Source organism: Triturus cristatus, chromosome 4_1, assembly GCF_964204655.1.
Source record: "Triturus cristatus chromosome 4_1, aTriCri1.1, whole genome shotgun sequence".
In the NCBI taxonomy this organism is placed as follows: domain Eukaryota; kingdom Metazoa; phylum Chordata; class Amphibia; order Caudata; family Salamandridae; genus Triturus; species Triturus cristatus.
In genome coordinates, this window is record NC_140585.1 from 278,816,552 (window position 1) to 278,830,086 (window position 13,535).

Sequence of the window (13,535 nt, forward strand, 5' to 3'; positions counted from 1 at the left end):
CACAGGTACGACTTCTTGGGAGTGCTGTAGAACAACTATGCAACTCTTCAACTTGCTGCATCCCTAATTTCTAGAACACTCCGAAGTCTTGTACAGTAACCACTATAGCTCCTTGAAGCAAATTATTCCCATACCTGCTCCCTGAAGTCCTGTATTTGAAATATATATATATATATATGTATATTGTGTGTGTAAATATATATATAAATCTATATATATTTATATCTGTGTGTGTGCATCTATATGTATGTGTGTATATATATATATATATATATATATATATATATATATATATATAAAAATTCCTCCCCAAATGCCAATTTGAGAAAGGAAGCCGGCCCTCCAAATGAGGGAGATTAAGCCTGTTCATCCAATCAGGTCACCTGGGGCGCTAGAACACTGGTGGCGCGTTCCAGCGGTATCACTGCCTTCTCCAATCTAAAGTGGGCCATGTTGGCGCTCCATTTAAAACATCAGAAACGATCGACATAAACAATACACTTCCATTAGCAGCAAGATAATAGACACGAGGGGCCACGTAAAACATTTCAAACATTTAAACATAGTGGCCACAAACATTATACTCTTAAATGAATTTACTATAAAATGATATCCAGCCAGTGCCACTGAGCGCCGTAACTGCAGTCAGTAAAGTCCTTATTGGTAACACAGATCCCAGCTCACATGAAAAACCGGATTTGCACAGTTCAAGTCCTTTACTGCAACAAGAAATCTAAAAAATCTGGTGAGCACTCACAACAACTTGAATCCAGCGGTGCTTCCTTCACACGCAGTCAAGTGAACCGCAATGAGTCTGCGAGGGACACTGCCCTCGTAATCCCAATGAATTCTCACACACTGCTCTCCGAGGCTCGTGATTCTATACTCACTAGGACTGCAGCACTTCATCAAACCATTATTCATGTGTCCGGTGCGACTCGACCCCACCATCAGTGTTAGGGTCCCGTGGCCCCACCGTATTTAAAGATGGTTAGGTTTAGCCCGGTCTCCGCCCTTCCACACATCTGTGTCCTCACTTTATCCCCCCGCACTGGGAATGCAGGCCACACACTTCCATGTCTGGGGAAGCTGTATCCACTCTACATGTTATGCCATGCCAAGGCATCAAGGGCAATCAAAACACGGAATCCAGCTATCATATGTGTGCCGCACGTCCGCCAAGCATACACCCAAGTGGCAGGTTGGCCACACTCCCTTCTGACACACAAAAAGGGTCTGTTCTGGACTATTCATTCACAAAAATGAGTATGCTGCCACCACTGCTTCATGTCAACAGCCTGGGAGGCGGACAGTAGTCCCATGTCGACAAGAGAGGGCACTGGACCTTGGCATTACCATGGACAGGCTTAGGCCATGCAGAACCAGTGTGTTAGCTCGGAATGTAAAAACTCAAGATTCTAGTTTTAGATGCAGCTGTGTCACTCAGGGCAGAGGTACATGCCTCTGTCCCATGCAGGGGACATTTTCATCCCAACAAACTGCATGGTTCAAAATGCACCAAATTCTACGTTAATGGTACTACCCTATGTTATGCATATTTCAAAATCAAAAGAAAAAGCCTCGCAAACTGAAATCTCACTTCTGGGTTTTACTGCCTGATTTTGCAAAGTGCGCCAGTCGAGCATCTTGGCTTATATTCTGGATGAACATTGAAACATTTAAGAGAGATTTAAGAAATCTGGAGCTTTTTATTTTCCCATTTAATTCCAATAGAGTAGACAAAGTTTTAAGAGGGAGAAAAGTAACACCTTGGCATGTGTGCCTTTAAAAAGGAGTAACATTGCTGTCTGTAGGAAGTTACTGAGAATCCTGCTTTAGGGAGCAGGGTTACCTGCCACTGTGACGGGGACCTAGCTCCTCTTCATTTTATTTCCACACAATGCCCATCCTTCCATCCGTTTCCTGCCCTTCCTTCTACTTCTATACCTTGCACTATCATTTTCAATTTTTTGTGTGGGTTAAACTCTAGCCCAGCACTTGGCATAACCAGACTCAATGACAAGTTGCAAGTACATTTGCCCACACTGATTCACAATTTGCTAGATCTCTTTTCCAACTCATCTGGGGATAGGAGACGGTTAGTGAGTGTGTGAAGCCACGCTTTCCCAAACCCATTCCTTCTCAAATCTGCAGCCCTTCACATTTTGTTTCCATTTTCCCCCAACCTATCTCTGTGTTCTTTCCATCGCTCTCCATAACAGTTCCCATCCTTAACTCCCCTTTTGATCTCAGTTTCTGCATCCTCACACCTCCTGTTTTTTCTTGGGCGCTGGACGCATGGCCAGTATGCAGTGGTCACTTGAACTGCATTCACTACTGCAGGCAGAAGAAACAATCCCATTTTAAGAGTTTTCTCTCTGTCACTTTCAATGTGTCACTTTGAAGGTGTGCCTGGAGGCCCTGCTCTAGCGCACTAAATCTATATATTTTGTACCCACTTTCTTTACCTCTCTTCTTATAGCTCCACCTGTCCATAGATTCCATATTCTGTTAACTCCTCTTTACCCCTGCTCTCATGCCACAATATCAGTCATTTGTCCCTGAATCCCAGGTCTCTTTCAGCTAGGTGACTATGTCGGATAGCTCTTTCTTGCTTGCAGATCCTGTTTCTCTCCAGCCCTCTTACTCCACCATAAGTCATTCATCCCCCCTTCCCCGGTGTTTTTTCTTTAAACGTCACGGGCAGGCAGCCATCACCTACTTTTGCACACTACTTCTCTACAGACCTGTACCCCTTCTCCCGCAATCAGTCGTTCATTCCTCTGCCCGAGGTCTCTGTTCTCTTGAAATCCCACCTCACCTGGTTGTGGACACTGTTGAGCTGGTTATTGAAGGTCATGGTTAGGTTGGTGGACGTGCTTGGTGCCACATGGGTGATGAATGGCGTCTTGCTCTGGTTCACAGTGTCGTATAAATTGACCCTTCTCTTGCAGATCTCCATGTTCTGAAAGCAGGACTTGACACTGGTGAGAGAGAAATCGTGGATTAAGAGAAAGGAGTCGGAAGTGGAAGGACAACTGAGATAGTAGGAATTCACCTGAGTAAAGTTTTTTATGGACACCGTGTGAGGTGAGGTCACCATAAAGGTATCCCCAAAGGGTTTGAGATCACACAGGTCCTCTTAAGCTCTATCTCACAGAGTCAAAGAAAACAGGGTATTGCAACCTGTCATGGATCTGTTAGGTTAGGGCTTAAACAATGCATAATCAATAGGCATTGTCAATACAGTGCAGTAATTGTCGCATGCACTAAAAATCAAAATGCCCAGCAACTGCTGTTCTGTGGTTGCTTATGGGAGTCAAACAAGGCAAAGCCCCAAATGAGAAACTCTTTACCCACTTGCCCTCCCATGCCCTCTTTTTGCGGGGTGCGTGGCCTCACCATCCTGTCCTTTCCCACGCCCCCACCTGCGATTCTCCCCTTCCAGGAATGGTCTATCCAGTTCCAACCACTTACATGGATCTCGCCACTTCCTAGCACTGTCTTCCTGAAGGAAGTTCCTTTACACACTGCAGATAATAACAGGCGATACAAAAACACACGCTTCGTTACTGGCAGAAAACAACATAAAATGCGAAGGCCTCCTATACTGTGGCAATTTTTTAAAATGAAATGCAGCTCGAAATATTTCCCACACTGTTTTAGTCAAAATGTCTTCATTTCACTTGAGAAACATCCACGTGTCAAATAAAGATAAGGGTCCTAAGGAGTGCAGAAATACCACGAAATTATTGCGGAATAACAAAAGTTCATAGAAATACCTCGACGTTTATGGTTCGGTAGCAACAAAGCGACAACACCCAGTGCGCCCTCATAGTGGCCAAAACAGTATGGATCGCCGCCATCTTCAGGCTCTGGGTTGAAAAACGGCACATCCATTAAACTGCTTTGGGTTCCCACACTGCCCATGTGCTCTGCTCACTTCCGGCTCAGTGTCTACTGTACCACATTCCAATACCTTCCAGTGATATATTCCTGCTAAATAAAAGTGTTGTGCTGTCCCTTCAATGCACTCCCTGTTCAGAAACTTCTCCGTGTGCTTTCAATTTGAGGCAAGTCTACCCTGTCCAGAATCCCCCCAGCCTGCCCCTGTGCTTCGGGCTACCACACAAGGACAGTCTGCTCTATCCTCCTGTCCGCGCGCACTGTCCCTGGTGTCTGCCAGCAAAGGCAGAGAGCGGAAACCGTGGAAGTAGGAGAGCAAGAATGGTCTCTTCCAGTGACCCAGGCAAAGATGAAGAAGCTATGGAGAGCAACAGTAGTGGATGTGAAGAATTGGACTATTACAGCTGCTCTGTTGTGACCGGATCCCGAGGATTACTATATTGGTAGGAATATAGACATGATGTGTGAAAACATTTTTTGAAGTTTGGACGAAAACAGAAATTAGGTATTGTATTGATTTTTGGTGAATGTTCTCACCAGAACTTTAACACTTTGGATTATTACATTTTCAGGGAGTTTCTGGTGCATCTGTTTCTGTTGCTCTCATTTGACTTGTTTCGCCTTTTATTGACTGCTTTCTATGATGGCTTATCTTTTTATGATTTTTTTTCCTTCACGGTGTTAGTTTCCTAATGGGAACTAATTCTCTCGTGTGGTAGGAGGATTCAGGCACTGATCCACACAGTTGCCTTTTCTCACATACTCGATTTAACTCGGGCCATTACAACTTGTAGATTCATACATGGTTTTCGTACTATTTCAAGTCTTGGCATATCCTGATTTATATTGTGTATGTTTCTTCTTCTCTTTTGTATCCTTTATTTTTTGTGTATTGTAATTATGACATACTACTGAGAGGATACTGATCAGCGATTCTGAAGTTTTCTTAGCTATGATATGTTGTATGTTCATACTTTTATATTTTTTATTTTCTTTTTCCTGATCATAGTCACTGTCTGTTTATGGAGTGTTGTATTTTATTTTATGAAAAATAATGTATTGGCCCGGATGAAGCGACCTTGATGTCGTGAAACACGCGATGGCCCCTTTCTGTTGAAGCTAAAAAAAAATTGTGATACTTGAATCAATAAAGATGTTCTCTTGATGAAGAATTAAAATATTTAAGTTATCCACCATTCCTGTATCCGGAAAATTACCGAACATTAATCTGGATAGATCAAATAAAACACTGTACTGCTATTTCCCTGCAGCCAAGCCTGTGTTCGATTCTGACAGGAGTACACTTCACGATGGCGAGCCTGACACATAATCCTGCAAAAAAGATTGGCTGCACTCGAGTATTCTGCAGAATTCCATACAGATGCTTACTTTATAAGATGGCGGCCAATTCATCAGGTTTACACTAGAAGTTCCCAATTGTGGGTTGACTGCAAACCATGTGGGCCTAAATAAAATTCTGCATTTGGAACTCCGTTGCACCAGTCGAGAATACCGTCCTCTCTCGCCTCTATAACCCCTCTGCCCATCCTTGATCAACACCACTCAGTAGTGGCATTTACTAAATATCCCTACACTTCCTGCTCTTCCATTGGGCCCACTCTCGCAGTTCTTTTTCTGGTTCTACTTCTAAGGAGGGCCTAGCAGCTGTAATTTGCTCTCGGGCAGCTCTGTTGTGAAAATGCACTTCTGCGCACATTTTAAATTTACTCTTTCAAGATGGGTGTCCTTCATCTTGGAACAAAAAAAAACAACAAATGGTGGTAACGGTACAAGATATGCGTGCGCATGTGACTTGATGCATGTGAAATGTATACATCATCACTCTAAAACACTGTAGCGTCATGAAGCATTTGTGTGCATCTGTGACATCTATGGATCTGTGGACATCAGTGCACCTTTTTGTTTGTTGCTTTTCAGCACTGACAATACCATTTTATTTTTGTCAATGCTGAATATAATTATCAAAAAACATTGTCAAAGCCAATGAGTTTGCCTTTGCAAATCCAAATGGTGAGACCTACTGGCTTTGCCAATGCATTTGGTACAAATGATGCTCACACTGCATTGAGTATAAAAGCTAGAGTCTACATGCCAACAATGGTAACATGTTATTGATCCTTCCTGTTTACAGTAAATTCGGCAAATGTCTAGTAGGCCCTAGCTGCCCTCTTGCAAAACATTCTGTATACCCATTAAAACCCAATCCCTGACAAGAAGCTTCTGCAAGCTCAATCTTACCAAACATCTCTGTTCTTCTCCCGCAAACTTCATCCTCCCCCTTGGCCATCAGCTTTTCCTCCCCCTAAAGTGGGAGATATCCCATCTCTTTGCACCTTACCTCTTTGAGGACCAAACCCCACGAAGAAAGCTAAAGTCACCTGCACTCTTACCCAGAAGCCTCTGCTCCCCTTCTCTACCCCTGAAGAGAGCCATCCGCTCACCTCAGTGTTTGTCTTTTTCCTGCCCCCAAGAGCTGACCTTCTTGTCATTCTCTGAAACCCAGATTTAAGACATAAAAACATAACCTACTGTGAGCTGTGTGGGAAGTCCAGCAGATGTGTCATGGTGACAAAGGGGCTATTCAATGTTTCTATGGGGGTTATCCTCTTGTCGGCGTCAATCGTTAACATCTTCTTCAACAGATCAATAAACTCCCGTCGGTCTGTCTTTTCAATCAACATATCGCTTCCCTCCAAGTCTGTTGACATATTCACCTATGGATGAAAATGGGAGAAGGTTCACACACTTGATTTCCAAGCTTTGTACCGGAGCACATATGTCCCAGCTTATCCACCTGCATAGTGTTCTGCTTTTCTGGTCTACACTTTGTCTGCGAGTCTAGGCTGGTAATGAACCCAGCCACCTAGAATACAAAAGAAAACACTCATTACCCCTCTATCCCTGACACTTCTATCTAACCTGCTAATGGATTCTGCAACTATACCCTTAGTACCGTACAGTCCAAGGTGTCCACAAGGTGTACCCCGGCTTATACATGTAGTAATCCCAAAAGAACCAAACCATCTGACTTGCAAATTCCGATTTACTCAAACATTTCTTTCAGTGGTGATCTCTTTTGAACAGCGTATTCCTATAGCTAAAGCGTCTGGTAGAATACTCCACAGCTAGACATACTTACAGTGCACCTTCCCCAATTCCTTCTAAATCATTGTGTAAAGAACCTCCTCAAATAACTTTAGACAGCCTTGGAGTTCATGGCTTACAGTAGTACAGGGAACCTTCTAAAGAGATCCATACAAGGCAGTGTAAACATATACCACTTCCACTAGCTAACAGAATCCTTTTCAACTCACAAGATGTTTCTAGTAGCCCAAACGAATCAAATGTTATTAAGGACACCGCACATGCATTCACCTTCCTGTGAAGCAGTGACGCCTACGGAAGGGCGGCCTATGCCGCAATAGGGTAGACTTTCGCCATAGTATCCAAACTATCCTTATTTGTGTTGGGTGAAACTGTAGATTGGTTCCAGTGTAAGTTCTGGGCCAGTAGCCTGCATTTCGATTAGTAATAGCATGCTGGACTCGAGGTTTTTATTAAGACGCAAAAATACCCAGATAAATTATGCCTATAGACAATAATCAAAAGTTGTATTTTCTTTTGCTGTATTTGCATACGACATAATGGTGATTTATTATTATAAAACAAAAGCAAGGTTGAAATAAACATGTACTTATGATATATAGATTGACAGAATGTACTCACAATGTATTAATGTTTGGATTAGTAAAAGTGATTGTGGCCTTTAAAGAAGATGAACTGGTGCATGTTGGCTAACACAGTTAATCAACATACCACAGCTGTAGACAAAATACCAGAGGAAAGAAATTAAGGTACATCATGAATCTACTCTAAACTATAAGCAAGGGCGCGTTCAATGTGCTCGCTGGGAAGCGTATGTAAGTTCTCGGACGGGTGGGAACTTGTCCTTGGGTTTTAAATAGCTGCACCTTATATTGCCGGCAAAATAGCAGGCTGAATTAATCCTCGCTGCCGACGTGTTATGATCTGCAGGTCACAGGTTTGATTCCCAGCGTGTTTAACTCAGCCTTCCATTCTTCCGGGATTGATAAGCTGAATACTGTCACACTGGGTAATAGTATAGCTCCTGTTATGCACGGCACTTAGAAATGACAGAATTGGATTTTGAAGTGCCAGATAAGAAACAAGTTATTCTGACGTGAAGTGAAGCCTCTCGTATATCGTTTTGTAAAACTTCAGCCTAACCCCTCATCTTACTGTTCAGTGCAACTCACCCTAACTTATTTTACAAATGTGGGCAACTTACTTCAACTACTACCTGGGAGCACTTGGGGAATGCCCACGCTGTAGGCAGGTGGATGTGGGGTTCTATCACATGGCGTGGGACTGTTCGGTGCCACAGACGGCGTGGGTGCTGGTGATAGCCACCCCCTCAGAGACAGTGGAATGTCAGATCCCGTGTACGCCTGAGCTTACCTGCTGGGACTCATTACTCAGACCGAAGTCAATTGATTGGAATGTACGTTTGTGGATCTGGTGTTGGTACTCTTTATGGACCGCCATAGCCTGGAAGGTTGCTTATGGACACAAGGGTGATTGAAATGGGCTAGGGCAGAGGCCGATACATTAACGTTGCTTAGACTGCGAGGAGGCTGTGCACCAGTGAGGCTATTGTGGGGTGTGCATGTTGAAAACTGGTGGCTAAGGATGATATTAGACCACCTTAAACTGCATGACAAAACTCTGATGCCTCTGTTGTACAGCATTCTGAAGTTGAACTGGGTGGAAGGGGTCCTGGTGTGCCGCTGGCAGTGCAGGATGGAGGTGTAATGATGTTTTATATGGGGCTAGTTTCTCTGTAATGTGATTCTGCGTGGATGCTCAGTTGTATAATTGTATAAAATACAATAAAAAATATTTTTAGAAAAATCTTCTTCTACTACCTGGTGCAACCTCCCCTGAATCATCTTACTACATGGTGCAACCTACTTCTTTTTTCTTTACTGTATAGTACACGACACGTTAACTCAAGTCACTCAAGTCACAGGGTGTCCCAAGGTGGTAGGGTGACCAGACGTCCCCGTTTTCCCAGGACGGTCCCCTTTTTTGGGGAAGTGTCCCCGTGTCCCGACACTTTTCTCCAAGTGACTCAAATGTCCCTGTTTTCAAACAGTGTCCCCGTTAAACACAGAAATGTCCCTGTTTTTCATTGTTCCGGTTGAGCATGCGCGCGCATGCTCTCTTTGCACTGTTTACGGCATGTGTCGTCACTGAGGTGAGCGCTGTAGCAAGAAGGGAAATCCTTTGAAGAGAGACATTTTACACGCAGCGCCACCTACGTCATCGTGCCAGCCAAAGTTTCTTCTTTGGATAAAACAATATTTCTTCATCCTGTAGCTTGTATTCATAGTCATACAAACTTTTCAGTAGCCCTTATGCATACCGTGCAAGGATTAATGCATTGCTCATTGCATGTTTTATTCATAACCAATTGATGCATGCTTTGTGTTCTCCATATCAAGCCTATGACTTGACCTTTTGACTGACCTTTCAGATCACGGCAAACTGTTTAGCTGGAAAGGACTTAAAAGAGCAGGGTTAACGCCTGTGGGAGAGGCGAGCAGCGTTGCTCGAGCTTTTTGCTCAGGTCTTCACACCATTGCACTATGAGATGATACCAATGGCTAGAGTGCACTATGCATACCCCAGTAAGGTAACATGACATCTCAGCAGTAATTACGCAAATGTGGGAGGACAGTGTGGTCGGCCAGCCTTTGCGACCCTTAAGACCCTAAGGCAGTAATACCTGGAGAGAAGTTTTTGTTGTACATTGGTCCATGGCTGCCATTTGGCAATTTAGCATTCCGTAGTTTACCTCCCATGCTTTTCTGTCATGAGCAACTAAGCAACATTGGTGAGTTGTACTTTATGTGGTGCTGACGTGCAGCTATAGAAACGAGCATTGATAAAGGTAGTAAATCTGGCGTTTGCTAGCCTGTGATGTTTTATTGATTTTTGGCAAATATATGCTATAGTCCTTAAAAGTGTAAATGTAATAAAAAGTACTAATGCTGCTGTGTAAAAGAGAGGGGTGCCAATAAAAGACTGCGGATTTGTTGTCTGTAATGCTTCATCTCGGTCTGTGGAGGGAGCTGTAATTGTAGTCCTTTTTCTATGTCTATGACAGCTGTCAAATAGTCCTACTTTTATGTCGATGGTTACTGCAAACCATAGTCCTACAACTATGTCTATGACCTGTCCCCGTTTTTTGTTTTGAGAACCTGGTCACCCTACAAGGTGGACATATATAAAACGTAACACTGAGTGAAACTGACTTAAGCATTTGCTTTCATGGTAGTACTATGCCGGGGGGGAGTGGCCTGCAACCGATGGAGACGGATGCGAGCTGAGGAGCCCCGACCGCCGTCTCCCTGTTTTCAAGTATCCTGATCCCCTGACGCAGCAGGGGGAGCCGTAACCCGCACCGTAGCCCTCCGGAACACGTCTGCGGAGTGCTGCGCTGAAATTACAGCCATCCCCGGGGGTGAATTGCCGCTCCCCGCCGCGGCGGACATAACAGCAAGATGGCGGCTGCGGCTCCTGCCATGCGAGGCGGACAGACATCTCGGGGCAGGTGGAATTGCCCGTACTGAGTACCGGATATCAGCACACTCCCGCAGAGGTGAGGAGGGGGCGAAGTGCCTTCATTCTGCTCCACCGGCCTGCAGCGCAGCCCCCTGATCAACCCCAATCTGTTACACGAAATGGCGGCCGGGTGGTGAGCGCCTTCTGTGATCGGCCGTATTGAGCAGCAACCTGCATGTTGTGGCTTTGCGGCTGATCCTCTTATTACCAACAAGCCGAGACAGCCACGATTGGACGCGGAGTCGAGAAGAGGCCATTAGAGCTCCTGTTATTGCCCGCAGTGAGGTCCTTGCGAGCGGTTAAAATGGCGCCAAGCTTCCTCTAGGCGCACCAGCTTGCCTTTGCCTGGCACGATAATTAGGGCAGAGGACATTGTGGCCCTGAGCGGCAGGGCTCCTGTTCACCCCGCACTGCAACGGAGCCCGGTACCTAGCTTTGACCGGCTTCAATACGGTGGTGAACCCAGAGGCGGACGCTGCGGTGGAGTGTGTGTACATCCTGTGAAGGAAAGCCTTTCCCACTGAAGCGCACTTACTGAGATCGGGGCAAGTGGAATCACCCGCGCTGAGTGCCGGACAACAACATGCTCCTGAGGAGGAGGGGAAGTGCCTTCATTGCGACCCACTGGCCTGCAGTGCAGCCCCCCTGATCTGCCCCGAACTGCGACACAAAATGTCGGCCAGGTGGTGAGCGCCCTGTGATGTCGGCCGTATTGAGTGGTACAAAAGGGGGTGGTGATGGACGGAGCATCAGAACCAATCAAACACTCACACCCAGTCAACAGATCTGGGTTTGATCCATCACCATTCTTTAGCCCACTCTGCCACCCCAGTTCAGACATGGCCATATGCAAATCAGTCTGACCCTGTGCCACATGGGAACAGTCCAGCCCAAACTGCCAAGCCATGCATTCCCTGGACCGGAAACAAGCATCCTAGGACCGGTTTCTGGCATTTCAGCCGTCTTCAGCCAGGCTTGCTTGAATCCAGTGGCAAAGTGAGCAAGGGACTCACGTCTGAGCATACCCTGCCAACTTATGGCGAACAAAGCGGTACAAAAGGGGGTGGTGATGGTCGGAGCATCAGAACCAATCAAACACTCATACCCAGTCAACAGATCTGGGTTTGATCCATCACCGTTCTGGATCAGAGACCTCACCGGACCGCAGCGACAACGACAGCCTGGGAGCGAACATACCAGAGGTTACACCCCAAACAGCCGATGATCTAATGTAAAGTACGTGACCTGCCATTCAACATGCAGATCTTCCCGGGGCTTCATATCCCTGCTCCGTGGGTGCAGCTTCAATGAACTTGTGGCCTCCTCACCTGGAATTATAGGTAACATCCAAATGAACTGGGGCTTTTTGGTTGGAACAGTTCACGGGGAGGCGGCTTTGGGGCACCTTGCAAGACTCTTTGAGGGAGACCACCCCTTCTTTGTCACTAGACGTTGCACTTTTATGGTTTGGATGGGGACACCTCGTTGGCTACCTGTCCTGGGGAGGGGGAGTTGGGGTAGTTTTTATAGTTGGGATTTTTTAAGGGGATCCAAACGTGTCACAGGGGGAAACATTTTTAAGAACTATATATGTAGGTTTCAGCAATGGGACCCACATTAGGCTTGGCTTGTCTCTTGTGGAATGTGGGGGGTATGCACTCTATGGTCAGGCGCCACAAGATACTCTCCTATCTGATTCGCAGAGGCATTCAGATCGCATTTCTTCAAGAAACCCACATCCTAGAAAAAGGAAGGCGTTACAACGCCGCTGGAGGGGTCAGGTTTATTATACAGCATACTCTACCTATGCAATAGGTGTATTGATATGGATACGGGCTGGCGTCCCGTTCCAATGAACAACACAGGTGATTGACCCGGAGGGCGGATATGTAGTAGTAACGGGAGACTAGATGGTAGGGACCTCACCCTGGGTAGTATATATGCGCCTAACGCGGACCAGCCTGCCTTCTTCTCCTTATTATCAAGAAGATTAGCGACCACCCTCACAGGGTCACTATTACTGGGGGGCGACTTCAATTTCACCTCAGATGTTACCCTCGACTGCTCCCACCCCCCACTCCCTAATGCACATGCACACAGAGTATACAGAATCACACCTTAACTGGCAACAGAAATGGGGCTTAATTGATACTTGGCGAGCGCAGCACCCGCTAGCCCGGGACTACTCCTTCTTCTCAGCCCTCCATGAGTTACATGTTCAGCTAGATGCCATTCTGTGTTCACCCGATGTCCATGAGGGAATTAGTTGCAGCGAATACCTCACCAGGACGCTCTCAGACCACAACGCTGTTCTAGCATAGTTACAATGGATGCGCGCACGCCCCAAAATCCCCACCTGGCGCCTGCGTCCAGAGGCCTTAGAGGACCAGGTTTTCCGTACTACTATTGGGACAGCTATCACTGACTATTTCCAGACCAATGAGGGCACAGCTACGTCCGCGATTGTGGAATGGAACGCCTGTAAAGCAGTACTTATAGGGAGGTGCATCTCTGAGCTGGTTGGGGTTCGGCAGGTCCTCCTTCAAGATATTCAGCGAGATGACGGATGTTTGCGTGCCCTGGAAAGGGACAGGCCTGAAAACCCAGGCAAGCACCAGGAGTTACTCGAGGAAAAAGAGGCTGTGGCCGCCCAAGTGGAGCGTCTGCGCTGCTTTGACTACAAGACCTACATCACTCGGGCCCATTCGGAAAGGGACAAATCTGGACCCATTTTGGCTTGGTTGGCGGATCTGGCTAGGCGGGGTTCAGTTATACTTGAACTTAGAGACCAGCTAGGAGTAGCAAGGTATGACCAACAGGGAATCAACTACCTGTTTTTTGACTATCATACTGAGCTCTATTGGAGTCAACTGGCCCCAACGGAAGTTGAACTACAGGACTTCACACAAGAAATTGACCTACCTGCACTAGACGAGGAAGCTTTGCTGGGTCGTGAGATT

General features: G+C 46.0%; 1 protein-coding gene across 6 annotated transcripts in view; it reads right to left on the reverse strand.

Moving 5' to 3' along the window:
• Positions 1 to 13,535, reverse strand: part of HIPK2 (homeodomain interacting protein kinase 2) — a 373,824-nt gene that overhangs the window by 97,680 nt on the left and 262,609 nt on the right. For all 6 annotated transcript variants that reach the window (XM_085652045.1, XM_085652044.1, XM_085652047.1 and 3 more), the window contains exons 6-7: positions 6,457 to 6,641; positions 2,822 to 2,984 (exon numbers count right to left, since the gene is read on the reverse strand). In XM_085652045.1, the coding sequence (XP_085508171.1) occupies positions 2,822 to 2,984; positions 6,457 to 6,641 (348 nt within the window). The remainder of the gene's footprint in view (positions 1 to 2,821; positions 2,985 to 6,456; positions 6,642 to 13,535) is intronic.